At 58.1% G+C, this 26,447-nt stretch overlaps 2 protein-coding genes across 3 annotated transcripts; one reads left to right on the top strand and one right to left on the bottom strand.

The window, feature by feature from the left end:
• The first annotated feature begins 911 nt into the window (after positions 1-911).
• On the top strand, positions 912-26,447 carry LIMS2 (LIM zinc finger domain containing 2). 2 transcript variants are annotated; one of them, XM_088022171.1, is made up of 10 exons: positions 912-1,060; positions 8,311-8,470; positions 10,640-10,706; positions 10,967-11,087; positions 22,806-22,955; positions 23,602-23,752; positions 24,699-24,791; positions 25,402-25,450; positions 25,605-25,680; positions 26,300-26,447. In XM_088022171.1, the coding sequence occupies exons 1-10, from the start codon at positions 912-914 to the stop codon at positions 26,445-26,447; spliced, it is 1,164 nt and encodes a 387-aa protein (XP_087878297.1). The 2 variants fall into 2 exon arrangements, with proteins under 2 accessions (XP_087878297.1, XP_027957097.1); XM_028101296.2 differs by lacking the exon at positions 912-1,060 and adding an exon at positions 1,822-1,913.
• On the bottom strand, positions 13,799-14,833 carry GPR17 (G protein-coupled receptor 17). Its single transcript, XM_028101298.2, has one exon. It carries the CDS (start codon positions 14,816-14,818, stop codon positions 13,799-13,801), a length of 1,020 nt encoding a protein of 339 aa, XP_027957099.1. The 5' UTR covers positions 14,819-14,833.

Genomic DNA, 26,447 nt, shown 5'->3' with positions numbered 1-26,447 from the left:
ACTTTGTCCTCTGGAGCCAGAGTGCTGGCTGGGGACACCTGCATGGCTCTGACACCCACTTCTGCAAGACAGGTTGCAGAACTGGGGGGCTGGGGCACAAGGCTATACAGAGATTTGGGATTTGGGCTCAATCAGACTCTAATTTCCTTTCTCAATTTCTAGCCCCTGGTATTTCCTTTTACAGTAAATATTTGTTGAATTGATTAGTGCTCGGGAACCTTGGACTTGAACTTCAGTTACAAATTATGATGCACAAAACACTGTGGCTATAGCCTCTGTCTCTGGTTTACCTGCAATTGCAGAAACCCTAAATAAATGTTCCCTCCTTAAATGAAATTGTGGCTCTTGGTGAGTTCTGGGTTCCAGAGTTCAGAATTTCCCCATGGGAGGGGCTGAGTGGGGCTGGTAGGAGGGGCCAGTCAAGGCCCTGGGGCATTGACTTCAAGATGCTGTAACAAAACTTTTAGTAAGCTTTCTTAAGCATTCAGCTATCCACATCAGAGAGTAGAGGTGATCTTTGTACTTGTTGGCTCCTCCAACTCCAGCCTCTCTATGCCCTTTTGCCCCAAAGCCACCTTTAAAAAAATATTTGTTGAATTGATCAGTGCTTGGTACTTTTGGAATCGAGCTGCATTTATAAGTTATATTGCACCCAATGCTTGTGGTCATCTGGCTGTGTTTTGAAGCTGACCCCCAGGGTGGTTAATGAGTTTGGATTTGCTGGATGAGGTATGCTTCTTGGTATGTGGGCCCGGCATCTGAGTGCCAATGGATCCTCTCCAAAGTTTCCCTCCACCCCAGTGTAGGAGGACCCTGCTGTTCAAAATGATAGCTACTGTTTTTTTCTTTTGAAAGGCAGAGGAAGATACTGCTCATGCTTTCTGACTTCACTAGAAAGGTTTTTCAGGGAAATGGAATCAGTGTTAAAGATCTCTGTGAGTGCTCTGGATCCTTTTTTTACTGCTGACCAGAGCGCCCACTCCGCCAGCCGTGGCCACAGCTCAGACGCTGACCTTGGGTGTTTGCACTTGGATCAAAATAACCCTGCTGATTTCTTTAGGTAAAAATGCATGGAAATCGTGCCTGGCGGTCTTCTATTAAACCCTGCTGCTTCTGCTTTTCCCAACAAGTTGGGGGATAACCTGTTCTGTGAGCTTTGACAGCATGGACCTCTTTTGGGTGCTTGGCAATTTGTTGGTCGGATCCAGGGGACCAAGGCTGCCCTGGTCTGGATCTCCAGGTGGCATTTGCAGCGCAGGCTCTCAGGGAAGGGAACAAAGCAGAAGGTGGGCATGTGTGGGACTTCCTCATCAGCTTCTTAACTGTTTTCTAGGATTCCTAAAGGAGATCAGTTCCATACTGCCCTCCTCAGCCAAGAGTCCATCATTAGCATGTCAGGGGGCTTAGGGTTCCCTCTCAGGCTCCTTTGAGCCTGGGACCTCTGGGCATCCTGGCCTGCCACTATGGACCTCACCTCAGTGCTGTTTGGGACCTTCCCAGCGAGTCCCCTCCCCAGCCTGGACCCAGCCCCGCCAGCCTCTCATTTCACTGTGCTGCCCCCGCCGCGCGAACAATATCCTTTCTATTTGGAGTTGACTCCGCTGCCCTTTGGAGATCGCAGTGTGTAACGTGAGCTCCTGTCCAGAGGGAGTGGGGGGAGAGGCGCCCCCTGCATGCCGGCCTGTCCCGTCGCCGGCGCGGGGCTTGACCGGAGGTGGCTGCCGGGCGCCCTGCTGCTCTCGCCACCCCCTCTGACGCCGGAGGCCGGGGTGGTCGCGGGTCCGTCGGAGCAGGGCCGTCCGGCAACCGGAGGAGGAGGCCCGCACCATGGCAGCCCGGCTGGGAGCCCTCGCCGCGTCGGGGCTCTACCGGCGGCGCCAACACCGGCAGAGCCCGCCGCCCGCCGCGCCGGGGTAGGTGGCCAGGGCCAGGCGGGGTCGGCAGAGACAATGGCCGGAAAGCTGCGGCTGCCGGCCTTTCCTCCGACACCCGGCTTGGCCCTTCCGACGGCAGGATCCCGTCCGCCCGGGGCGTGGGGACAGCGCCTGGGTTGGCGATAAGGTTGGGGGTAGGGCGCGATTCGTCTGGTGGGCTTGATGTCACCTGGGACCAACATTCTTGGGCAGGACGCTGAGAATGGGGTGTTAGAGTTAGGTTGTCCCAGGGAACTCCCATTACTACGTTCAGACTGGGATCATTTCATTGCCACTTTAGAGATGAGCAAACTGAGTGGTGGAGGAACCTGCTGGACATCACCCATCTTCACCCATCCAAAAATGACTACGCTGTGATTTGAAGCCAGTTTGGACTGACTCTGAAATCTGAACTGCTTTATCTCATGGAGAATTACCAGTGTAGACAATTGATGAAAGCCTCCTTTGGGGCAGGAAGGGGAGCCTGTGGGCTCAGGAGGCAGCTCAGGGCATCTGAGGAGATGAGTTAACCTGGGGTGGGGAGGGTCCGGGAGGGCTTGGAGATGGTGATGGAGCCACTAGTGTGGGTGTCAGGGGCTGGGGGCTGGGCCCCAGGGGCCATCGAGGTGGAAACTTCTAGTAGAAAGTTGGGGAGAGAGTGATGAGGGCTGTGAACTTAGGGTCATTGGCATGAAAATGACGGGTGCAGCCCCAGAGGAGGAGGTGGGGGAGGAACAGCAGGAGAGGACCCTGAGGTTGGGAGGAGGGGGTGGGGAGTCAGGAAAGAGACAGGGAGTAGCAGTGACAGAGGTGAGGGGGGATCTGGAGGACCCAGGGAAGAAAGGAAGTCCGGGGGGCTAATGCTACGTGGGGAAAATCCAGCCTGCTCTGAGCTCACTGTGTTCCCCCATGGTCAGAACAGCCTATTGGAGAGGCAATTAGGACTGAGCTACCAGAGACATCTGGGGCAAAGGACAGAGCAAGGAGCAGAGCATTGGTGGGGGGCGGGGGTGGGGGGCAGAGCAGGGAACGCAGGCTGCTGAGCCGCCCCTGTTGCACACCCGGGATGGCAGTCCCCTTATGCACCAGGACGGGGACCGGGCAAGCCCACTGCTCAGGTGGGGAGCCTGAGGCTCAGGATGCCAAGAAACTCACCTGAGCGTGGCAGTGCTGGAAGGGGACTCCTCACCTGTAGGCCTCTGGATGTCCTCGGACACTCGTGGAGAGAGGTGTGGTATGGCTCCCAGGGCAGTGAGAGGCCAGAGGCCATGCTGGAGAGGGATTTCACGGTATAGACAAGGCCAAGATGCAAGGAGGGCACATGGGTGTGGTCATGAAAATCAGGCTTCAGGAAAGTCCCCTGCATGCAGGCACATATGTTTATGTGCTACTTGTCTTTATTTTTCTGTGAACTGCTGGCCTGTGCCCTCCTTCAGCCCTCTGTTATCCGCGGGACGGTTTTAAAGCGCACCTGCTTCTAAGTCAGTGAAGCTGCCCGAGCAAAGAGGTACGGCTGGGGCCTCAGGAAAAGCCATGTCCCACAGGCTCCAAACAGACTGGGAAGATGTTTCTGATGGTGTCAATGCCTTGCGTGTAGCAGCCCGAGGCAGCATTTAATTTTCCAGTGTTCCCAAGGCTGAGGGTGGACCTGGCTTGGTGTAAATTCTTGTTTCCTGTGTGCAGCCAGGTACCCTCATGAGGGGGTGGCAGGGAGGGGGCCCAGGCGGTGCAGGGGGCGTCTTCCACTCGAGCTTCAGAGGTCGTGCTGTGGTGGGATCCCTCTTTTCTCGCTGCAGTTGGAACAGTGCCTGGGCATAGACCAGGTTCTCAGTAAAGATGTGTCTGATGAAGGCACGGGGTGGCGGGGGGGAACTGCGACCGGCTGCCAGTTATGGAGCTGTTATGGGCTGTGCTCGCAGGTGTCACCTCACTGAATCCTCCCGGGCGGCCCCCGAGGTAGCTGTTGCTAGTCCATTTTACAGATGAGGAGGCCCAGGTTCAGGGAGTACTTTGCGGCAGAGCACATAGCCACACCTGAGCCAGGTGGGCAGCCTGGTCTGCCTGGCCGTACAGCACACGCGTTGGACTGATTGCTGCTCAGGCGGTGTAGCGTCAGTAACACTGACTTATTCTTAAGTGTGAACAGACCCCTGTGGCGGGCCCCTGCCTTTTCCCAAGCCCTCATCCTATCTGTCTAGGCTCAGATGGGTGTGAGGCTGGAGTGGGGCAGGGTCTAGGGTTGTTCTTCTTTCTTTTTTTTTAAAGATCTTATTTATTTAGTTGAGAAAGAAAGAGAGAGCACAAGCAGGGGGGAGCGACAGAAGGAGAGGGAGAAGCAGGCTCCCCGCTGAGCTGAGAGCCCGATGCGGGACTCGATCCTAGGACCCTGGGACCATGACCTGAGCCGAAGGCAGATGCTTAGCCAACTGAGCCACCCAGGCGCCCCAGGGTCTAGGGTTGTTAAAAAAAACCCAAACAAACAACGGAGAGTCTTGAACGGCTGTGCCTGTATAAAGCCACCACGAACTGAGGGGACAGGAGAGAACATGGTCCATCCTGTGTGACCCTTAGCAGCTTACTGATCCTCTCTGTACTTCAGTGTCCTTATCTGGAACCAGCAACCTCTCCTCACAAGAAGTGGGCACAGAGAGGGCTCCCCCCACCCCGCCCCAGTCATTGTAAAGTTCGGTGACATCTTGTCAGCCAGTGATATCTTGCACAAGCTCACAAACTGGTTTGTGTCGCGCTTTCAGGATTGAGGGTGTTTTGGGGTGCTGGGAAGGGCTGGAGAAGAGGCACGAGATGGTGTGCTCTTGTACACCCTCTGGTCACCGGCCATGCCCTTGGCAGCATGAGTGTCGTCCGGCTGGGGCAGGATGGTGGGGTCTCCTTGGGGGAATAACTAGGCTGACTTTGTGCTCCCCATTCTTGGCTGGAATGTGTGAAGGAGGATGAGGAATGTCCATGTCTCCCACCCTTTGCCCTCTGGCAGGGAGCGCGGGCAAGCTGCAGGCCTTCCCCAGCACTGGGCTGGGGAGGAGGTGCTCTGGAAGGCTCCCAGAGTTGCAGGGAAACGAGGTCTCTTTACCCAGTGCTTAGCCTGCCTGGCCCTGGGCTCAAGGTGCTGCACGCTCTGAGCTCTTCACCCCAGCTCCGTGAGGCGGTAATTCGTACTCGGGCGCACCTCTTTGCAGATGAGGCCCAGAGAAGCTGCTACCCTTCTCCAGGTCCCCCAGCTGATGGCGGGCGCTATCAGATTCAACATGGAGGGGTGAGCCCGGAGCCCCCTCTTGTGTCATTGGCTCCTGCAGGAGACAGCTGGCATTTCTCTGATGGTGACATGGTTTATTTAGGCACATTTGCCTGTCTGTCCATCCCTCTGCCTTACGCCAGTGGGTTGGAGTGTTGTCTGTGGTCCCGAGCAGGGTGGCGTGGGGATGCAGTCCCAGGAGTGCCTTGGGGGTGCTGCTGCCCGTGAGGACTTGGGGTGGAGCGGCCAGTGTGTGATTCCCTCCACACCCCACCTTCCTCTGCCAGGGTTTGTGCAAGGCATGTAGGAGACAGATGGTAAAATCCTCAGTCCGAGGTGCCCAGGGACCCAGCCGGGGAGCTAGACACAGACCAGTTAAAGACCAGCTGCTCTGCTTAGGGGACCAGGTGAAGATGAACAGGAAGGTAGGGACTGGCCGGCTGCTGTGGGGGTGGTATCTGTTAGGGTCCTGGCCAGGAACGCAGTCACTGTGAGATGGAATCACAGGGGAGAGTTTAACAGAGGGTCTACTTACAAGGGTGGAACGGTTGAAGGCTGGTCAAGTGTCTGGGCTAGTGGCAAGCGAGTGACAGTGGCTGTGGGGGTGGGCCACCTAGGAGATGTGGCTTTGGCAGAGAAGGCAGCCTTCTGGCAGCGAGTGGAGGTGGGAGTTGGGTCAGCCCCACTGGGGGCCAGAGGGCAAGGGGCCTTGGGAGGCACAAGGGCTCTGCTGGCATTCACTTGTTAGGACCCAGGGCTCTGGGTTTAAGTCGCAATCCAAAAGCCTGGGGGCTGGACTTGAATCCTTGATTTGGCTTCATTTTCTGGTTCCTTTGAGTGGGGAATTCCAGATCCAGAGTCACAGGATTTCCTGTTGATTTCTCACTTCTCCAAGACCAGCAAGGTCTTGTGCACAGCCGGGAGTTGGAACTTCCTTCCACCACCTTGGGTGTGTGTTGTGGGAGGACAAGGCCACTAGACTCACAGGGCTCTGCAGTGGGAAACTATGCCTGTGTTGACGGGTCCAGCCCAGCCCTCCATCGCGGCTTAGGCAGTAGCTCCTCAGCCGCGTCTGGCCTACCTTGTGGAGGCTGTTGGGGAGGGTGCCAGGTGTGTGTTGGGCGGGGGTGGCTGCTTCGTGCAGACCCTCCCTTGCATCTTGGGCTCTGCCTGACTCTTCCTGCCACCTTCCTACTTCCTTGCACCGGTGGCCGGTACGTGGACAGAGAAGGTGGCTTTGGTCCCCAAAACACACCCGAGAGCAGGCTGAGACATGCAGCAGTGCCTGGCAAGGCTTCTGAAGAGCCCTCTGGCCCTGCCCCTCCCTGCCACATGGTTTCCCAGGTTGAAGAGAGAGGGCGTCCTGCTTGGGGCCCCCAGCCCAGCTTCAGCCTGTGTGTGCACCAGCAGCCCTGTTAGATCCACTGTCCCTAGCCCACACCTGGACCCTGGGCCGGCAGAGCCCTCTTCCACCTCCTGAGCTCATCCTGCTTAGGACAGACACCTGAGCACCCCAGCCAGAGCTTCACTCACTCGAGAACTCCTCTCACAATGCTGAGGCAGCCAGGGAGGGATGGGATTCATACCCCAGCAGACAGAACAGGCTGGAAAGACATTCTCAGGAGCAGGCAGCTTGTGTGCAGTCCCTCTATGCGCCTACCTGACGTTGGCAGCTGGTTGCATCTCTCCTTGCTGAGCCTGACTGTCCTGCTTTGCCCAGATATCCAGGCAGCCACCACCCATCCATTGGGGTTGACACTTGAGACTGTTTGCTACCCGTATAGCAAGAGGCATTGGGTATCAGCATGTTGGAAGGTCATAGAGGCTGCCAGTCCGACACAGCTCTTCCGGGCCACGCCTCAGGGCCCCTCAGCATGGGCCTGGCTCAGTGTGGGCATTTCCCCTTGTGGTTCAGTTTGGACTCTACTCCTCCCAAAAGGAATCCTGCCACTTAACCCCGGGACGGTGTTGCCCACCCTGGAGGGGGAGATTTGCTCCCAGCCTGCTCCTATCCCAAAGATTCACACTCTCACCTTCTCCATGGTAGGGTGGTTATGTTTTTTGGGGGGCAGGTGATTTGCAACTAACTCCTGGTGCAGAGGAAAGACCCATTGCAGTCCGACCAATCTGGGTTCAAATCTGGACTCTGTCATCTGCTGTGTGAGCTTGGGCAAGTTGCCTAACCTCTCTGAGCCTTAGGTCTCTCATCTGGAGGGGAGGGTTGCCTCAGGGATTAAATGAGTGGATTACAGAGCTACTGATTTGTGCCTGGGTGAATTCTATACCTGAGAGACTCTGGTTCCCCGAGATGAGGTGATAGGAGGCACGAGAGGGAGCTGAGGTGGCCACAGACACCCCAACACATGGGCAGCATGTTGAAGACTGAGCAGCCTGGGAACCAAGCAGAGATGTTGGCAACTACTGCACCATCCTTTGTGGGGGCTTACTGTGGGCCAGGCATGAGCTGAGTGCTGACACGTGTCCCTCATCTGACTGGCCTATCACCCATCTATGGTCTTTCCACAGCTGGGAGTCTAGACCCAGAGAGTGAGGTACAGCCCAGGCCACCGTGAGAGTGCCGGTCTTGAGCCCTCGCGGCTCTGACTGGTGTGTGCCTGGCTATGGCCCGGCCGTGTCTGATGCTCCATGGAAGTGCCTGGGGGCTGCAGGGCGTGGCGGAAAGATGGGGGCTTTAGAGTCTGGAGGGGTGCTGGTTTCTAATCCAGGCTTTGCTTCCACCCACTGTGGCCCTCGGGAAGGACACTAACTCTCTGCAGGCCTTGGCTTGTCCATCTGTAAAATGGGGATGCTGTGTTGGCCTAGTAGGGCTGTCTTCTGGGAATACATCCTGTAGCCCCTGGTGTGCGCTGGCACTTAGGATGCCCGTGGGGCACAGAAGCTTCGGCGGGTGTGCAGGGCAGCTGTGCAGGCTGACCTGAGCCCGTGCCAGGCAGCTGGGTCCTGACTGCGCGTTGCTGAGTCCCCACGGCGCCAGGACTGTCATCAGGGCGAGAACAGCGATTTTCCTTACTCTGGAGAGCATTTTAGCTTTCTAAGGAGGGAGGTGTGCCCCTCGAGTGCAGCCCTCCAGGCTTGCTTGTCTTTGCCCCTCTGCAGTCCTGACCTTCCCGTCCCTTCTCCCCCCAGCAACATGTCCAACGCCTTGGCCAACGCGGCATGCCAGCGCTGCCAGGCGCGCTTCGCCCCTGCCGAGCGGATCGTCAACAGCAATGGGGAGCTGCACCACGAGCACTGCTTCGTGTGCGCCCAGTGTTTCCGGCCGTTCCCCGGGGGGCTCTTCTACGAGGTGAGGATGCACCCAGGACCCTCGGCCGGACTGCCGTGTCGGAGCCCGAATCCCCCACGCGCTCAGAGTCTGTGTGCTAGGAGCCCGTGGGCTGTGCCCAGCCATGGTCCTGACCGGTGACTGATGGGCAGTCACGCCAGGTCTTAGGCTTGCTGCACTTTGGGGGTGCATCCTCACGTATGAGGTGTGAACAGGGCCCCCTGGTGGCTATGGGTGCTGAAGGAGAGTCACCATTCATCCAGCCTCCTCTGGGTAGACTCTGGGAGGCCACAGGATGCAAACACCTTGCCCTGGTGGCACATACCCTCCCTTGGGATCAGACCGTGAACAGAATAAATATATGGTATATCAGATGGTGCTCAGTGCTCTGGGTATAGAGGATCTCGGGGTGAGGAGGGTGGGTGGCCAGGGAAGGTGATGTTTGAGCAGACCTGAGGGAGGTGAGGGAGCCATGCACACATCTGCAGGAAGAGCACTCAGCAGAGAGCACAGTCAAGTGCAAAGGCCCTGAGGTCAGAGCATGCAGGGAATTTGAGGTGCAGCAGGAGGCAGTCCGTCTGATATCTGAAAAGGACCACTCTCCTTGCTGTGCTGGGGAGAGACTGATGTGGGCAGGCAGAGAAGTTGGAGAACAGGTGGGGCCAGAAGCTGGATTACTGAAAAAATCCAGATCAAGTAACGTGGTCTAGATCGGGCCATAATAGTGGCTCATAAGAGCAGATTGCTTAAATTTTCAATAAATTTGCCAGCTAGTGGCTAAACATAACTCTCAGTAAAAATTAAGTTATATAAATGTACAGGGAGATAAAATTTTATTGAAAACAAGGGTAACACATACTCAAAACTCACCATTTCCTAATTATTTTGTTACGTTTTCCTATCATCTATGCCTTCGAGGTTATTTGTCTATTGTACCTGGGTGGTGGAAACCGTACCCTGATGGCTGCCGCACATATCTGAACCCCATGCTGATGTCCTGTTGGGAGCTTGACATTGTCCGTGGCAGGAAAAGTCACACCTTAGAAACTGGTAAATGCTACAGATCGGACCCCGCCTTCCAAAGGACTGGTTGGTCGTCATTTACCAGTGCACCAGTGGGGGGTGCAGTGGAGGTGGTGACCAGGGCTCAGAGGCTGGAGAGACTCGGAAGGTACAGCTGATGGGATTGACAGATGGGCGGCCGTGCGGTGTGTGAGCTCCTCCTGGCCGTCGGAGGCTTCCAGCCTCCTGGGAAATGCTGGCCCACTGTAGAGGCACGGGGAGGGGAGGCCGAGCTCTATTTGCAGTGGCCATGTGCCTAGAACAAAGCTTGGAGCACAGTAGGTGCTCAGGAAATAGTCATTGCTGAGTGAATTTCATGCCCTGCCACCTCTATGGGCCACTGGGTAGGGCTGTATTCAGTTGTAGCCCGAGATGCTCATTTCAGAGAAGAGGGCAAACCGACCTTTTTTAAAAGAAAAGAAAATTGTCAAGGGAGAAGAAAGCGGGGACAGGGTTTGGCCACACCTGGGGCTAGTGCAAGGGCCATCGTGCCCAGGCACATGGGGACGATGGCTGGTGCCCGGAGTGGCTCCTGCTGGCTGCAGGGCTTGGGGTTCTCCCTTAGGGCCCCATGTTTTTCCTGTGTCCCTCTTTCTGTCTTCCCTCTCCGGGTCTCTGGTGACCGCTGGGGGAAATGCCTTCTCACACAGAGAAGACACACAGGAAATAGGGCCAAGTGACATTTATAAATCAGACTTGATCCCAGCCCTCGGCTCGCTCCCAGCACCAGCAGGGCCAAGGTCTTGTGCAAATAGCCTCGGCTTTTGGAGGGCTGGCCTTGCCCAGTTCCCAGCTTCTCGGAGACCCCTCACTTTGCACACCCGCCCTGTGGAAAGGGCCAATTCCGGCTGATTCCCTCCCATCTCCAGGCCTTGCCCCTGCTGCTCTGGGATGCCTTCCTCTCAGCACCTCCACCCCTTGCAGTCTTCCAGCTCCTTACCACCTCCTCCAGGAAGCCTTCTCTGGAAGGAGGGTTGGGTGCTGTACCCCGCTTCCTGCCGGTAGCAGTTGCACAAATTGGGGTGCTTGTCTAGCCTCCCCGAAGGCGGGTCCTGATCCAACAAAGACTGGCCAGCTCGGGGGAATAATGGGCATTTGCTTGAATTTTGTCTGCTGGCCCATTTGCAGTTCGAAGGCCGGAAGTACTGCGAACACGACTTCCAAATGCTCTTTGCTCCGTGCTGCGGATCCTGCGGTAAGGGCTGGATGCAGCACACTCCTCTGCACGCCTGGGGGGTTGGGCAGGTGGATGGGAGCACAGGTGCTCTTCCCTGACCCCCTCTCTGAGCACCAGCTCTCTGCAGGCATCACCTCCCCCAAGCTCTGGGAGGGGAGCCCTGGGACCAGGCTGAGCTCAGGCGAGTGCCAGTGTGAGCAGGGCTTGGGAGGGGGCTGGGAGGGGGCTGGGAGGGGGGTGCACTCCTGCCTTAGCCAGCAGGGACCGATCTTTTCCAGGTGAGTTCATCATCGGCCGCGTCATCAAGGCTATGAACAGCAACTGGCACCCCGGGTGCTTCCGCTGCGAGCTGTGTGACGTGGAGCTGGCTGACCTGGGCTTCGTGAAGAACGCAGGCAGGTGAGGTGGGCCGGGGCTGGGTGGGAGGAGGGCCCTCACCCAGACACTGCCAATGAGCACCGGCGAGGCTGCTAAGAGACCCCTGGTTTACAGGTGAGGGCTGGGGCTGGAGAGAGTAGGGCCTGCCCCAGGCCCGGGGGTGCTCCCAGGAGCTGGCTGACAGTAGGCAGCGAGGACGAAGGTGGCCGGAGCAGGGACCATCAGATGCAGTGGATGGACAAAGAGCTTTGGGTTATCACTACTGCCTGGCTACCCCAACCACTTACCTCCTTCCATGTACCCCTGGCTAAATGCTGCTGGAGAGAGACCACTCAACCAGGGGGCCCAAATTGACTCTGACATTCAGGGCACCCCATGCTAGGGTTCCTTGGTAGACTAAGTCCCTGCCTTCCAGGAAGACGGCTCCTTTCTCCCCACATTGCCTTTCTGCCCGCCACCCTCCGAAAACCAGGACGTCCCCTCCCACTTCCCCGAGGGGAAGGCTGTCCTGCTCCCTGCCCTGGTGCCCTCCCCCCCGCCCCGCCCTGCTCAGTCTCCATGCACCAGCACCACGGAGGCCCTGTCCCTGCTCCTCCCGAGGTCCTGCTCCTTCTAGCGGGGCTCCTGGCTGCACTCTATGCTCTCTTTCCCAGAGCTGTGCTCCCACCGCGATTGTCTGCCACGTGTCCCAGAGCCCTAGCTGGCTCCTCTCATGTGCCCCCCACTGCCAGTCTGCTCGACCCCCACGACCTCCCTCTGCTTGCCAGACCCATGGGTCACTGCTGGTCCTCTCGGCCTCTCAGCAGGCTTCCTGGCAGCTTTTCCTTCTTGCTGAAATGCCTGCCCTTCAGGCGCCCAGGACCCTGGAAACCAGGGCTCCTGGTTTCCTCCGCTTCCTGCCCATGCCGGGTCCTCGCCTCTCCTGACTTACCTCTCTCCACCTGTCTCTCCATGTTGGCTCGCTGGGGGCTCGGCACATGGGCCTCATCTCTGTCCAGAGTCCCAGAGCTCTGATTGGCATGCATGTGCTGGACGATTCAGATGCATACCTCCACCCCAGACCTTTCCCTCGGGTTCTCAGCCTCGTGGTGTCCACTGGGCATCCCAAATACAACAGTCCCCAACCAAACTCTGCTTTCTCCTCGGCTGACCAGCAGGTCTCCCCGTGCCAGTGACGATCGCCGCCCACCCTAGGTGTCTGACTCCCCTGCCCTCTCCTACCCTGTTGCTTCTTTGTTCTCTGCCACCGCACCCCTTGCTCTGGATGCTGCCTGTAGGGATCGCACCCATTTGCTTGCTCCATGTTGCTTGGTGTCAGTCTTGGTGTCTGTAGGCCCCTGGGCAGGAGCCTGTCTTGTTGTCTACATGAGGGGCTTTGGAGGGCAGATGGTATCACAGGGGTCCCGTGCTGATCAGGGGTGGCCCGCCGGGTGTGGGCCTGAGCGAGGCCTCTTTCTTCCCAAGCTACAGCTCACACTGAGCCCCCGCCCCTGGGAGGCTAGAAGCGCTCAAGGAAGGAAAGGGCTCCTGTGAAGGAAGTGTGGCCCCTGCTCAGACCCTTCTAGCCCGGGGCCAGCCCTCTGAGGCCCATGATGCAGAACTTGACTGTCCACGTGGGGCAGGCCTGCGCGGGGCTGTCAGAACCAGAGGCAAAAGCATGTGCCGCCTGGCCTAGCCTGTCTTCATGTCCTCTTTGTCACTCTTGGGTGGAAGCGAGGAGAAGTTCTGGGAAGGGAGTAATGTCAGCCGAACACAATAACCTTCAGAATCTTCAAGTAGAGTTATGTTTATGATCGGTGTGATCAGGTACAAAAAGGAACCTGCTAGCGTGGAAGGTTGGCCCTCTACGGCTGGGAGAGCCACTTGGGAGGGAGCAGGGCTAACGACAGCCCTGCTGGTCTGGGTTAGTGCCACACAAGGCCCCATGCCAGGCTCAGGCTCCCTGCTGGAGATGTCCTGAGGCAGGGACAAAGCCCGGCTCCCCCCGTCTGCCCACCCATGCCGTATGCTGGACCAACTCAAGAGGGATCAGGCAGCTGCCGAGAAGGCGTGGGGATTGTCGGGCCACGTGTAGGGATCAAGGACACAGCATTGAGATGATGAGCCCATAGGCCGCATTTGTTGGATGTCACCTGGTGGCCAGCCCGAAATGTACTTACAACACTCAATTGTAAGTTATGGGCCACGTCCCCTAAACTCAGGGGTCATCTGGCAAAGGTGCCACCCAGGGAACTCAAACCCCATCCCCCTCCACCTGGATTACCGCACCCCCCTTCTCTTAAGTCATTCGCCGCTGCCTTGGGGGCTCTTTCTTCAGAGCCCTGCTGCCTTGTGGTTCTTGTGGTGGGAAGGAGGTTGGGAGTCTAGCAAGCAGCCCTTGGGAAAGAAAGACACTCATTGTTCAGGAACAGTCCTCTGGCCTCCTTGCCCCCCCTTTGCCACGGGGTGAAGTCATTGAGTATCTAGTAACTGCAAGTGAGCAGGGCCAGCACAGTCTCTGCAGAGGGGGTGGCCGATTGGTCCCATCAAGGGGTGTCCTTTTTTAGGGATTTGCACATCAGATAAGACAGAACCGGGTGCTGAGTTCCGCCCTTGGAGAGAGTGACAGTGGCTTGCTGGGAGAAGGTGGACTTCTCCTTCACGAGTCTGGGTGGCATGCACCCTGGCGGGGGAGGGGCTGTCTTTCTGAAGACAGTGTATGGCGGTGGGCCCCAGGTTTGGCATCCTGGGGCTCACAGCTCTGACCTGGCGCTCAGTGAGCTCTCATTGGTTTTCCCTTCAAAGCTGGGGGGCGGGCCTGAGAGCCTTTTGCCACAGATCAGGTTGCACAGGGCATCGCGGAACTTCTCGGCCACAAAGAAGTACATGACTGGGTCCAGCGCCCCGTTGAGGCTGGTGAGGCAGGAGGTGATGCGGTTTCCCAGGGCCAGGATGCGCTGGGCGGCGCATGAGGTGCCGCTGCCGTGGTAGTGCAGCACGTAGACGGAGCGGTGGACGTGGTAGGGCACGAAGCAGACCAGGAAGATGGTGAGCACCATGGCGATCATGCGGACCGCCTTGTTCTTGAGGCGCTTCTCCACGCGGGGGCCCTGCCGCAGGCTGCGGATGATCAGCAGGTAGCAGGTGACGGTGGTGACAAAGGGGAAGGTGAAGGCCACGGCCAGGGACACGAGGGCGTGGTGGGAGGCCTTCTCCCGGTACAGCTGCAGGCAGATGACGGTGTGGTTGGTCTGCACGGTCTGTGGGCTCACCAGCAGCGGGGCCATGGCCACGGCCACCACCACCCAGAGGAAGGCACAGGCCAGGTGTGCGTAGAGGGGCCTGCGGAGCTTGAGGGACTTGACGGGGTGCACGATGGCCAGGAAGCGGTCAGCGCTGATGCAAGTGAGGAAGTAGATGCTGGCGTACATGTTGAGGTAGAAGAGGAAGCCGGTGAGTCGGCACGGGATTTCCCCAAAAGGCCAGTGGTTCCCAGAGAAGTGGTAGACGAGGCGGGTGGGCAGGACCAGCACGCAGGACAAGTCGGCCACAGCCAGGTGCATCAAGAATACGTTGGCTGGGGTGCCTGACTTGTGGTCCCGGATGAAAAGCCACAGGGCCAGGGCATTGCCAACAAAAGCCAGGATGAAATCCAGGAGGTAGAAGGAGGCGAAGAGGACGTTCTCCAGGGGCGTCTCCTGGCCGCATTGCTCTGCCGTGGCCAGGGAGGCATTGGCGGTCAGACCTGGGGAAGCCACCTCCGGGCCATTCATGCTTCAGCCGGAAGCAGAGCCGGGGGACGAGCCTGGAGGGAACAACCAGACAGGTTCCAGAGCCTGGGACCTGTGAAACGTCTTAGCTCGGCATTGCCTTGGGGACTACTGAGGGCACCCACCGTGTTCATCTGGGGGAGGATATGTGTCAGAGGCTTTCTGAAGCTCAGCAAAAAGCAAAAATGAAGCCAGGGCCCGGAGCTTGCCAGGCTGCTGCTGGGGCCTGCTTCCCACTGGCTACTGCATCCCTGCTGGGCACACAGGAGCCCGGGCCCTGGGCTGTGTGTCGTCCCAGAAGTCCACTCTCTCAGACCATGGGGAGAGTGAGGAGTGAATCCCCTCTGTCTGGGCTCTGGGATGGAGGGACGGGCCCCCTATTTTCTGCCGTGCTCCCCAGGTGTGCTTTCTAAATGGCAGGGGTGGTTCGAGGGGCCCTTGAGCTCCACTCCCAATGGGTGGGTGGGTGGGTGGGTAGATCACCCCTTTCTTTCTTCCTCCCTCCCTCCCTCCCTCCCTCCCTCCCTTCCCCCTCCCTCCCTCCTTCCCTTCCTTCCATCCTTCCTTCCTTCCTTTCTCTCTCTCTCTCTCTCTTTTTCTCTTTCTTATTGATTTATTTATTTGAGAGAGAGAGGAGAGAGCCCAAGTCGGGGGAGGGGCAGAGGGAGAGAGAATCCTCAAGCAGACTCCCTGCTGAGCACGGAGCCCAACGTGGGGCTCGATCCCAGGACCCTGAGATCATGACCTGAGCCGAAATCAAGAGTTGGACGCCTAACCAACTGAGCCACCCAGACGCCCCTAGATCACCTATTCCTGAGAGCTTGGTGTGCAGAGCCTTGCCCTTGCAGGGTGAACCCTGCTCACCCGGAGTCCTGGCACCCTTCTTGGCCCATCCCCCGCAGGCCTTGTGGCACTTCCCACCAACTGCAGTGCCAAGTGTGTCACTGCTTTATGCCTCTCTCCTGCCAGCCCCTGCCACCCAGGAGGGCGTCACCAGCAATATAGTGGTGGGCAGTTTCCTGGGAGGTCAGAGGCCCCTCAGGCCTTGATCCCAACGTCTCTCAAGCTTTCTGGACTCAGCCTACGAATTCCATTCTGGACATCCTAATGTGTGGAGACCTGTAGTTTAGAAAGCCCTGCACTTGGGCCTCAGGCCAGTAGAGGGGATTTTACTGCCTGGAGTAGTTTAGCAACCAGGAGGCAGATTCTTTCCTAGGAGAGGAAGAGCTATTTTTCCCAGAGGTAGTGAGACTGGCTATGGTCTTCCTGCCGAGTCCGGCAGCCCCAGAGAGACCTGGGGCCCAGGAAAGCCGCCTGTGTCTGCCTGGCCTCCCTGGCCTGGTTTACCCACACCCGAGGGAGGCCGGCTTCGAGCCCTGCCATAGACCATTTGTAGCCGGCAAACCCCGGCTCTGGGTGGGTGTTCCCTGCTCCCTCCCTGACAGAGGAGCAGACTCCTGTGTTGATTTAGGTGAGCTCAAGAGATCCAAAAAGGAGAGAGAAGCTCCCAAATACCCTGCCTCCCTCACCAGCGCTGGGAGTGGGAGGCGAGGGCGGAAGAGGGACGGGCATCAGGGCCAGCGCAGCCTCCACCCTGACCCTGCGCATCCTGCATCCCTGAGCTGCCGCCAGCCCCTTATTCTCATGCCCGGCAGACTCTCACACATACAGGCTGTGGTGGTGGCATGGTCAGGGCTGATGTCCTGGCTGAGCCTGGCTCTGTACTGAGCAGTCGGGAGCTGGAGCGAGTTCTCTGCAAGCGTGTCCTGGCCTCGCTTCCCCCAGGAAGCATGGTGGCAGTTCTGATAGCACGGCAGCCCCTCGAGGAGGCGGAGGAGGCTGGGGGCCATCCCCAGGCGTGGATGAAGAACAGAGGCGTGTGGGGAGGGCCCGGCACACACTCCTCTAGAAGACGGAGCAGGGCAGGTGGTCCAGATCATGGGTATGCTGGGCTGTCAGGACGGGCAGCAGCTTGACCCTCCCCATCAGGCTTCATCAACCACCACTGGGGTCCTGTAGGCACCCCCCCGGCTCCCGGCAGCACACACATGGAAGGGTGAGGGCCGGCTGCCTGAGCAGGACAGAGCCAGGGGCAGTGCGGGTATGTGGCAGACGGCCAAGTAAAGGGGGTTACTTTCCTAATAAGGTCACATTTTAGTTATTGAAAGGATCCAGGGAAGTTCCCTTGACCGAATGATCTCCCCTGCTCCAGAGCGGGGAGATCCGATACAGAGGTTATTGTCCTGCTGTTTCCAGGTACATGCGACCTGAGGGGTTGTTGCCAGGGCAGCCCTGGCTGCTGGGAGAGGGGATGGGGCCAAGGGAGGGAAGGGTGGTGTGGAACCCGGGGCTCGGTTCCCCCTGCTCTGGGCTGCCCCTAACGCCTGGACTCTGCCCGTCAGTGCAGTTGTCCCCCGGCCCCTCCGTGAGGGCTGCTTGCAGGTGCTGGTTACCCACGCTGCCACTCTTAAGAGGCAGGCCTCGGGAGCCTCCTTTTATGGATTAGGGATTAAAAAGTCAGGGCTTAAAATCAGCTAACTTGCCTAAGGTCATTTGGCCAGGGACAGTGGCCCTAGATTTGGCAGTCAGCTCAGGGACACCTAGCAGGGATAACGAGCACTTCCCAGAACACTGCCTTGCCTCTGGGGGCTGCCAGGGGCCAGGGGCCAGAGCTGGGAGTGTGGCTTGGCCTCAGGGCTTGGGCTGGAATTGCCTCTCAGGCTCAGTGGCACCTCATTGGGGTCTGGCCCCAGGACTGGTGATGTAATTTTTGGCACCCGGTGCAAAATGAAAATGTGGGGCCCCTTGTCCAAAAAGTAGGAGTTTCAAGATGGTGACCGCAGAGCATTAAATCGATTGTGGGACCTGCCTGGCTGCCCGGTTGGTGGTCGGGCCAGCAGCTGGCTGGCTGCCTCCTGCACAGCTGCCCCCCGCATCCCACCACCACTAAAGGCCGCATGCACGGTGCTCTCTCTGGGATCTAGACTCAATTTTGAAATGCTTTTAGGCTTGTTTCTGGTTTGTTGAGGTTTCTTTACTCCTCCCATCATAGGAGTTTTGATACTGACTTTTGCCCCAAAATGGGTCCCTGCTTCACTATGCGTATCCTAGACATGCAAGCCTCGGCCTGCCCTCACTGGCTCGTCTGTGGTACTGCTCAGAGCAGCGTGGCATGGGCACATGGAGGGCGCCTGGGCCTGGACATCGGGGGATCTGGGGCTGTGGGTCAGGCAAGCATCAGGGGGCAGGTCTTGGGCCTCAGTGAAGGGGAGGAGTGGGCGGGTGTGGCCACAGGAAGAGGCCTAAGGTGGCAAGGCTGTGGTGGGGGGGGCATGGCAGTTCCCTCGCATGGGCTGACACCTCTTCTTCCCTGCTCCTTCTTCTGGCTCCGGGTGGCCTAGTGGTGGAGAGCATGGGTGCTGATTCCAGCTGACTGTCATTGCAGCTGAGGGACTGTGCACGGGGCACTCGCCCTCCGCAAGCCCCCGACCCTGGGACAGGAATACCACCTGGTGGGACCTCTGTGATTCAGGCCAGGGCAGCCTTCGATTAACAGGTTATACCATTATCCCAGAGAGTGTCTCCAGGACAGGGACACCCCATCCCTGCCCGCGCTTTGAGTTTGCCTCTGCTTGGCTCCTGAACCCCCTGCCTGCCCTGACCGGGCTCTGGTCCTTACCTCTCACAGCCGGGTCCAGGTGCGAGGGCAGGAGGGCTGCGGGGTGGCAGGTGGGCTGTGGCCAGTGGGTGGTGGCACTGCCGGTGGGCTCCGTGCAGCTGTGGTCGAAGGGCTGGCTATTTAAGGAGAGGAGGGGAGGCCGCAGCCCCTCTGGCCCTGAAAGGCCGCTTCATTCCGAGAGGTTCCTTGTGTGGTGGGCCACTCCTACGGCTGTCTCTGCTGCCACTGGGTCGTGAATATTTCAGTGTGTCCCAGCCCGCGTGTCCCCCCCGGCCCCCCCAGCTTGGCCACTGAGCGTCACAGAGGCCGAGTGTGTGACTGTGTTGGAAGCCGTGGAGTGGGCGCGGGCTGGGCGGGGGGACTGGCCAGGCCTGACGGAGACAAGAGGACGTTTCAGCACAGGGTAATTTCCTACCGTTGGGGGGCAGGGAGCGGCTGGCCGCCATGGCAACGGGCCTGGGCTCCTAAGCCTGCTCGGGGACTGTAGAGGGGGTCTTGTGAATGGGGAGGCTGGGAGGCTGAGGAGCCTTGTTTGGTCGAATGAGAGGGGACTCTTTCAGGACACTTGCTGTAGGGTCCTTGTGTCTTGCCCCATATAATGAGGCTCCGTTCGGACGTGCGGAATAAATCATGGCCTTTCTCTTGAGCGGGGCACAGCTGCAGGCTGCCTCATAATGGGGTGCTGTCTGTGCCTGTGGGGACACCGCTCAGCCCGCGAGGCCTGGCCCTTACCTGGGCGGGCTCCTCCTCTGGACAGGAGGCCTGTGAAGACGACCACTGCTGCCCACTGCCTAGGAGTCCCCAAGACTCATCCTGGGGGTGGCTCGAGGCTGGGGGGGTTGGGATGTGGATGGTGGCTGCTCCTGAGACCAAGCAAGCAAAGCTCGTTTCCCCCCGTCTTTCCCCAAATGATATATACAGTAACACAGGGAACCAAATCACCACGCCCAATCTCGAAAGACCTTTGCAGTTTTTAGTTAAAACATTAAAAAAATGTACATAGCTATCATTGGGAAGTAACTACCATGTGTACTATCTTTTTTTAAAAATTTTTTTATTGTTATGTTAATCACCATATATTACATCATTAGTTTTTGATGCAGTGTTCCATGATTCATTGTTTGTTCATAACACCCAGTGCTCCATGCAGAACGTGCCCTCCTCAATACCCATCACCAGGCTAACCCATCCCCCTACCCCCCTCCACTCTAGAACCCTCAGTTTGTTTTTCAGAGTCCATCATCTCTCATGGTTCGTCTCCCCCTCTGACATACTCCCCTTTTCTTCCTCTCCTGTTATCTTCTTCTTTTTCTTTTTTCTTAAAATATGTTGCATTATTTGTTTCAGAAGTACAGATCTGTGATTCAACAGTCTTGCACAATTCACAGCGCTCACCGTAGCACATACCCTCCCCAATGTCTATCACCCAGCCACCCCATCCCTCCCACCCCCAACCACTCCAGTAACACTCAGTTTGTTTCTTGAGATTAAGAATTCCTCATATCAGTGAGGTCATGTGATACATGTCTTTCTCTGATTGACTTATTTCACTCAGCATAACACCCTCCAGTTCCATCCACGTCGTTGCAAATGGCAAGATCTCATTCCTTTTGATGGCTGCATAATATTCCATTGTGTATATATACCACTTCTTCTTTATCCATTCATCTGTTGTGGCAGAGCCAGGATTTGAACCCAAGCATGTGTCGCTCCAAAACTTATGATTTGTGTGTGTTAATGTTTTGGTTCGTTCTGGTTTTCTGTTGCACCTTGATGCCGGAATTCTTAGGTTCCATCTTCATTCTACCTAGAAAAGAATTCTGCAGTTTGCCTGTAGATCTGGTGTTGGGATCTGGTCTGTTGAAAAGACATTTCCCCGTGTGCCTGGGGGACTCAGTCAGTTAAGCGTCTGCCTTTGGCTCAGGTCATGGTCTCAGGGTCCGGGGATCGAGTCTCGCATCAGGCTCCCTGCTCAGTGGGAAGTCTGCTCCCCCTCCCCCACAAATAAATAAACAGAATCTTAAAAAGAAAAGACGTTTCCCATCTGGGGTTCCTTGTGGGGCACTGGGCTCCACAATTTGGTCTTGGCTGGGAGCCAGTGGGGTTCGCAGGTGAGTGACCAGAGCCCGGCCCCTCCCCTGTGCTGCCCCGCGTGGAGGTCTGAAAGGACCGGCTCACACGGATTTGATATGAGGGTGTGTGACTGGCTACTCCTGTTGTTGGGTGATGGCAGATGGTAGCTGTGAGGGCATTGATCATTGCAGCAGAATTCTGGGGAGTTGTGCTAATGTCTCTAGCTTTGAAATGAAAGTTATTCCATATGACTTGAGTGTTGTTGTAATGCTAAGAGTAGTCACCAAAATTGGGAGTGGGGTCATAGGGAATAAATACTGTGTCTGTGACAGAGACACAAGCAGGTGGCGGGTGTGGTGTGGACAGGGTGAACCACAGTGATCTGGCGGCTGGGGGAGCAGCTCTGCTTGGGCCTGCTGTGGCAGGGGGTCTGGGTGGCTGCAGGGGTGGGGATCTGGGGACCAATGGGGCAAAGCCTTAGTCAGGGAGACGAAGACTGCAGCGACAGGCCACGTCTGTGTCCCGTGGGTGGGTGGAGTCAGGTGGCCCCGGTGAGGGGACTGGCCTGGCTGTATTGTCATGGGAGATGGTACCCACTGTCTCTTGCCTTCTTCTCTTCTACAATCATTCATTCACTCACGTACCAGAGACTCAGCCTGAGCTGCTACCCTGTGTGGGACACAGCCCGGAGCCAGTCAGCAGCTTAACAAGTTTACCGGGCACTCATTTGGGCCCCTGGGCCTTCCCACCTGCTGGGGAGAGAAGACACAAATAAGGCAAGCAGACAGCAGTGTTAAGCTGCGGGGAATCCAGACCCCAGTGAGGTGGCAGACGTTGTGGTCGCAGCCATGGACAGTGAGTTGGCCTCCCTGGCATCTAGGATCTGCCCATCACACCTGGTTGGAGGATCCTGAGTCTGACAGTTAATCTCTTAACTAGATTCCTTGATCTGCCTATAAAAGAGGCTGACTGTGGGTACCAGGTCCCCGTAGAGAGGCTCCCCGTGGATGGGCGCCTGGGAAGGCAGGAAGGGAGGGCCCGGATGCATCAGGATAGCTTACAGACTGGGGTGGCAGGTGGGGGATGGGAGTAATGGATTGGGGCCTCTGTACATCTTTGCTTGGGGACCCTGAATCTAAATTCCTGCCACCTTTGAGGCACAAGGAAACAGAAACCATGTTGATTTCTCTCTCAGTAGAGACCACAGCTGTTGCCCGATGCAGGGAGTAGCATCAGAAATTACTCTGAGGTCTTTACAAAAAAGACTCTGTAATGATAATTCCTGGGTTTGGGGGCCTCTGTCTGACACAGCTGTGCTTGTCTTTGGAGACAGAAAGCCTGTAGATGTACGGGTCTCTCTTTGTCTGACAGACCCCAAAGGAAGGGGGTGTGCAGGCCAGACAGACCTGGCCCTCCTTGGCCGCTCTGCTGGGCACAGTGGGGTTTTCGAGCTGACAGTCACTATTCAGTTACGCACCCATGTTCAGAGACATTTGAAAAATAAAATTAATTTTTCAGCAAATGGCAGTGAAATGTCTACTCTATTCCATATGATGTCCTAGGCTCAGAAAAAGTGGGGAGAAGAAAACTATCCTCAAGTTAGACGATCTGTATGGCACTTGGTGTAAGGCTGCCTCCCTCAAGAGTAACTACAACCTTCCCATGCATAAGATGCTTAATACAGACCTTAGCAGAATCTTGAAAAGTCCAGAGATCCAAAGAGCCCTCCGAGCACCACGCAAGAAGATTCATCGCAGAGTCCTGAAGAAGAATCCACTGAAGAACCTGAGAATCATGTTGAAGCTAAACCCATATGCAAAGACCATGCGCCGGAATACCATTCTTCGCCAGGCCAAGAATCACAAACTCCGAATGGATAAGGCAGCAGCAGCCTTAGAAGCCAAATCAGATGAAAAGGGGGTTCCAGGCAAGAAGGCTGCTCTGCCATCCAAACACCAACATTCTGGTGTATTTCTTTCTAGTCATTTTCCAGTGCCCTTTCCATTTTCCATTTTCCAAAGTCCCCTTTTGAGAGGGCACGTCTGTAGGCTTCCTGGCCCCAGGATTATTTAGCTAGCTTTTCTGGACCACTCGCTGAGCCTCTGGAAGCTTATGGGCATTGTTAAAGCTGCAGGCAGGAGTCCAGGGGTCTCTTCTCCCAGGAGGTGGACCATGCTGTCTGGGGAGGGGGAGAGGGAGTGGGCAGTTGGCCCCTAATACCTGCCTCACTTCCCACAGGCACCTGTGCCGGCCTTGCCACAACCGGGAGAAGGCCAAGGGTCTGGGCAGGTATGTCTGTCAGCGGTGCCATCTGGTCATCGATGAGCAGCCCCTTATGTTCAAGAATGACGCCTACCACCCGGACCACTTCAGTTGCACCCACTGCGGGTATGTGCACGGCTGAGTCCCTGGGCCAGGGGCAGGTGGTGAGCTGGGTGGGACCCCCACCTGGGGCAGTGATGGGACAGGAGGGGTGGACAATTGGAGAGGGGGTGCAGGGCGGACATAGAGGGCATTGCTGCAGGAAACGCCTCTCTCCAGGCCCCTGTTCAGGGAGCCCTTGCGTGAGGCCCCGCTGGATGAGGGAGGGCTGGGCCCCTGGAAGCTGGGAGGGAGGAATCATAGGCTTGGAGGGCCAGGGCAAGGAGGAGGGGTTGGTGCTGGTGTTGGAGAGGGGAGGAGAGGGGAAAGAAGCTGCAGAGCATTCCCTCATCCCTGTCCCAGACACCCAGTCTGGTGCGGAGGAGCCAGAGAACAGATCTGCTTCTCAGAGGGCCTGACAATGCACAACACAGACTGCCTTCTGCGAGGCCTGTGCGGGAATCTTGTGCCCCGGGGCCTGTCTGGGGCACAGGAAGTCCCCGAAGAGCCCAGAGATCAAAGAGCCGCCTGCCCTGGGCACTGTGTTGGACTGGAGCGGGGCCTCTCCGGAAGCTGCTCCCTGGGGCTGGAGGGGCTGGTGGGACCCGCCAGTGCCAGCGCAGGCCCTGCAGAGGGGCAAGGATGTCACCTGGGGCTCCTCTCTGTCTTCCAGGAAGGAGCTGACTGCAGAGGCCCGAGAGCTGAAGGGTGAGCTCTATTGCCTGCCCTGCCATGACAAGATGGGCGTCCCCATCTGTGGGGCCTGTCGCCGGCCCATTGAGGGCCGTGTGGTCAACGCACTGGGCAAGCAGTGGCACGTGGAGGTGAGCAAGGCCGGGGAAGGGGGCTCACTGTTATATTCGGAGTCTGGCCCTGCAGCCCCTCCATGCTCCCACCCCAGGCCATGTGGCTTGCTCCTGGCAGGAACCTTCCTCCTGGGTGCTGCCCCTCCTTGTGCCTGGCCTCTACGGGAGCCAGGAGACCTGAGTGCACAGGCCACGGTCAGGCAGCCGTGCCCACCTTCTTTCCTCCCCGTCCTGGCCTTCTAGAGGATTCCAAAGTCATGAGAAAACCTTGGGGACAGTCTGTCTAAGACACCCTGTGGGATTATGGTTGGCAGAACTGGCTGTGCACAGCCTCACGTAGACGTGGAAGCTGGGCGCACCTGCTGGCTGAGCTCCTCAGGTGTGTCTGCCTGCATTACCTGGAACATTTACCTCTACACTATGGGCTCTAATGGTCTTACAGACACTCGTTGGAAGGGAGGCTTGTGTTCCCTGATGCCCTGACTAGGTCTGTGTCCCAGAAGCTCTGTCTTGGGTTCTGATGCAGGCCCTGGTCCCTGGCCCCCACGAGGAGGGTGAACCCCCACACACCATAGGAACCAGAAGATGCTGCCGCTCAGTGACCCAGGGCCTGCAGGGGATGCCCACGGGAAGCAGACACATGCAGCCTTCTGCGGGGGGGGGGGGGCACCCTGCTTATAACAGAGCGGCCCTAGCGGGGAGGGCACACAGTGCACCAGGCACCTCACCAGCACCTGACGGCTTGGGCCGAGGTTGCTGAGGTGGGGAGCAGCCCTGGAGGGAATGGTGATGCGTGTCACTGTGCACCGGGGAAGGACTGGGGTCTGCTGACTCATGGGCGGTCCGTGGAGGTGTCAGCCCCACGGCCCAGCGGTGAGGCCGGTGAGGCACCCCATCCCCTGTCTCCCGGGGTGGGGGTGAGGCTCCAGCCCTGAGCTGCCCTGCCTGCCCCCTCTCCTCTCAGCACTTTGTCTGCGCCAAGTGTGAGAAGCCATTCCTGGGGCACCGGCACTACGAGAAGAAGGGCCTGGCCTACTGTGAGACCCACTACAACCAGGTAGGGCCCCGGGGGGCAGAGGGTGGATGGGCAGGGCCTGTGGAGGCCCGGGTCTGGAGGGCGGCTGTGGGGCTGTGGGGAGCCCTCAGGGAGGTGATGTGGGGTCAGTGACCAGAATGCTGCAGGCACCCATCTGGGTAGGAGAGGACGGGGAGAGCCCCTCCAGAGCCTGTGGTGGGTGTGGAGGCTGGGCTGTGTGCTCAGTGCCATTTGAGACCCTGGCCCAGACCTGCTGTGAGGACTGAATGAGAGCACTGTGTGAGGTCCTGGGCTCATGGGGGTGGCATATGCTGCCATCCTTCCCCTTCCTGCCAGTCCAGCAGATCTGCCCAGTTGCTGTGGTCCAAAAGTCAGGGGGTACGGCCCTGGCCCGTCCCTCTCACCGACGCCAGCCGGAGCAACGGGGCCTTCCTGGGCACAATGCCTCAACCTGCTGTTGTCCCGGGGTGGTGATTCTGATGGGCCAGGGGCGCCCTCACCTCAGGCCTGAGACTGCACCCTGGCAGGAGGGACCCAGGAGTCTCAGGAGGATGCTTGAGAGCAGCTGTTTGGGGTGGGATGGGGGCCAGGTGGCAGCCTGCCACAAGTTTGACACCTGCTCTGTCTGCAGCTCTTTGGGGATGTCTGCTATAACTGCAGCCATGTGATCGAGGGTGATGGTAAGGCTCCTCTGTCCCTGGCCGCCCTCCTCCCCACCCCCCCCCCCACGCGTGCCTGAGGCTGGCCCTCTAGCATGTGGGTCCTGCCGCTGCAGGCCTGGCCGGTCCTGAGCCAGCCTGGGCCTGCTCAGCCTGCCCACCCCCACCCCCACAGTGGTGTCAGCGCTCAACAAGGCCTGGTGCGTGCATTGCTTCTCCTGTTCCACCTGTAACAGCAAGCTCACCCTGAAGTAAGTGGTGCCGACCTCCTGGGGTGTCCAGGGTGGGCGGAGAGGGACCTGCACTGCCTCTGCCTCCTCCTGGAGCCTGTCACGGGAGCTCAGATTTGGGTAGGCTTCCCAGGGGCTCGTCATCAGGCTTTCCCTGGGTACCTGCTGTGGTCAGGCCCTGGGGATGCAGTGGCAGCAAGGGGCAGCCCCAGCCCCACGGAGGCAGATCGAGGGGCCACCAGGGCAGGGTGAGAGCAGGAGCGACGTGAGCCTCCAACACACCAGCGAAGACACTGGGCTCTGAGGAGGGAAGGGCATTCCAGCTCAGGGAACAGCATGTTTGAAGGCAAAGGGGTCAGAACCACAGGAGGTGCAGAATGGCTGGAGCTGTGAGGTGAAGTGGAGCCCAGGTTTCTGAGGCCAGCAGGGAGTTGTGGACGGTTCTGGAGTACCAGAAGCTTCTGGGAGGGAAAGGAGGCCTGGAGGCCTGATTCCTTGTCAACCGTGACCCCTGGCCAGAAGCTCACCCTGGGACCTGGACTGCTGTGGGCCAGGGGCCAAGGGAAGCCCCCTGCTCCGCCTCTGTAGGCCGAGTTGGTGGGGCCCGGGGGCTCTCCTGACTGCTGGACCTCCTCCGCAGGAACAAGTTTGTGGAATTCGACATGAAGCCTGTGTGTAAGAGATGCTATGAGAAGTTCCCACTGGAGCTGAAGAAGCGGCTGAAGAAGCTGTCGGAACTGGCCGCGCGCAAGGCCCAGCCCAAGTCCGTGGGCCTCAACTCTGCCTGA

The sequence above is a fragment of the Eumetopias jubatus genome, unplaced genomic scaffold (assembly GCF_037043125.1).
Source record: "Eumetopias jubatus isolate StellerSeaLion01/CBP00866 unplaced genomic scaffold, mEumJub1_p1.0 scaffold_3, whole genome shotgun sequence".
NCBI lineage: Eukaryota > Metazoa > Chordata > Mammalia > Carnivora > Otariidae > Eumetopias > Eumetopias jubatus.
Note: the sequence above shows the minus strand (reverse complement) of the source record. Positions and strands in the feature narration are given on the sequence as shown.

Coding starts and splice junctions, on each gene's coding strand:
- GPR17 (XM_028101298.2), bottom strand. CDS start 14,818: ATGAATGGCCCGGAGGTGGCTTCCCCAGGTCTGACCGCCAATGCCTCC.
- LIMS2 (XM_088022171.1), top strand. CDS start 912: ATGGAATCAGTGTTAAAGATCTCTGTGAGTGCTCTGGATCCTTTTTTT. Junction 23,753..24,698: donor GCAAGCAGTGGCACGTGGAG/GTGAGCAAGGCC, acceptor CTCTCCTCTCAG/CACTTTGTCTGCGCCAAGTG. Junction 25,681..26,299: donor AACAGCAAGCTCACCCTGAA/GTAAGTGGTGCC, acceptor CCTCCTCCGCAG/GAACAAGTTTGTGGAATTCG.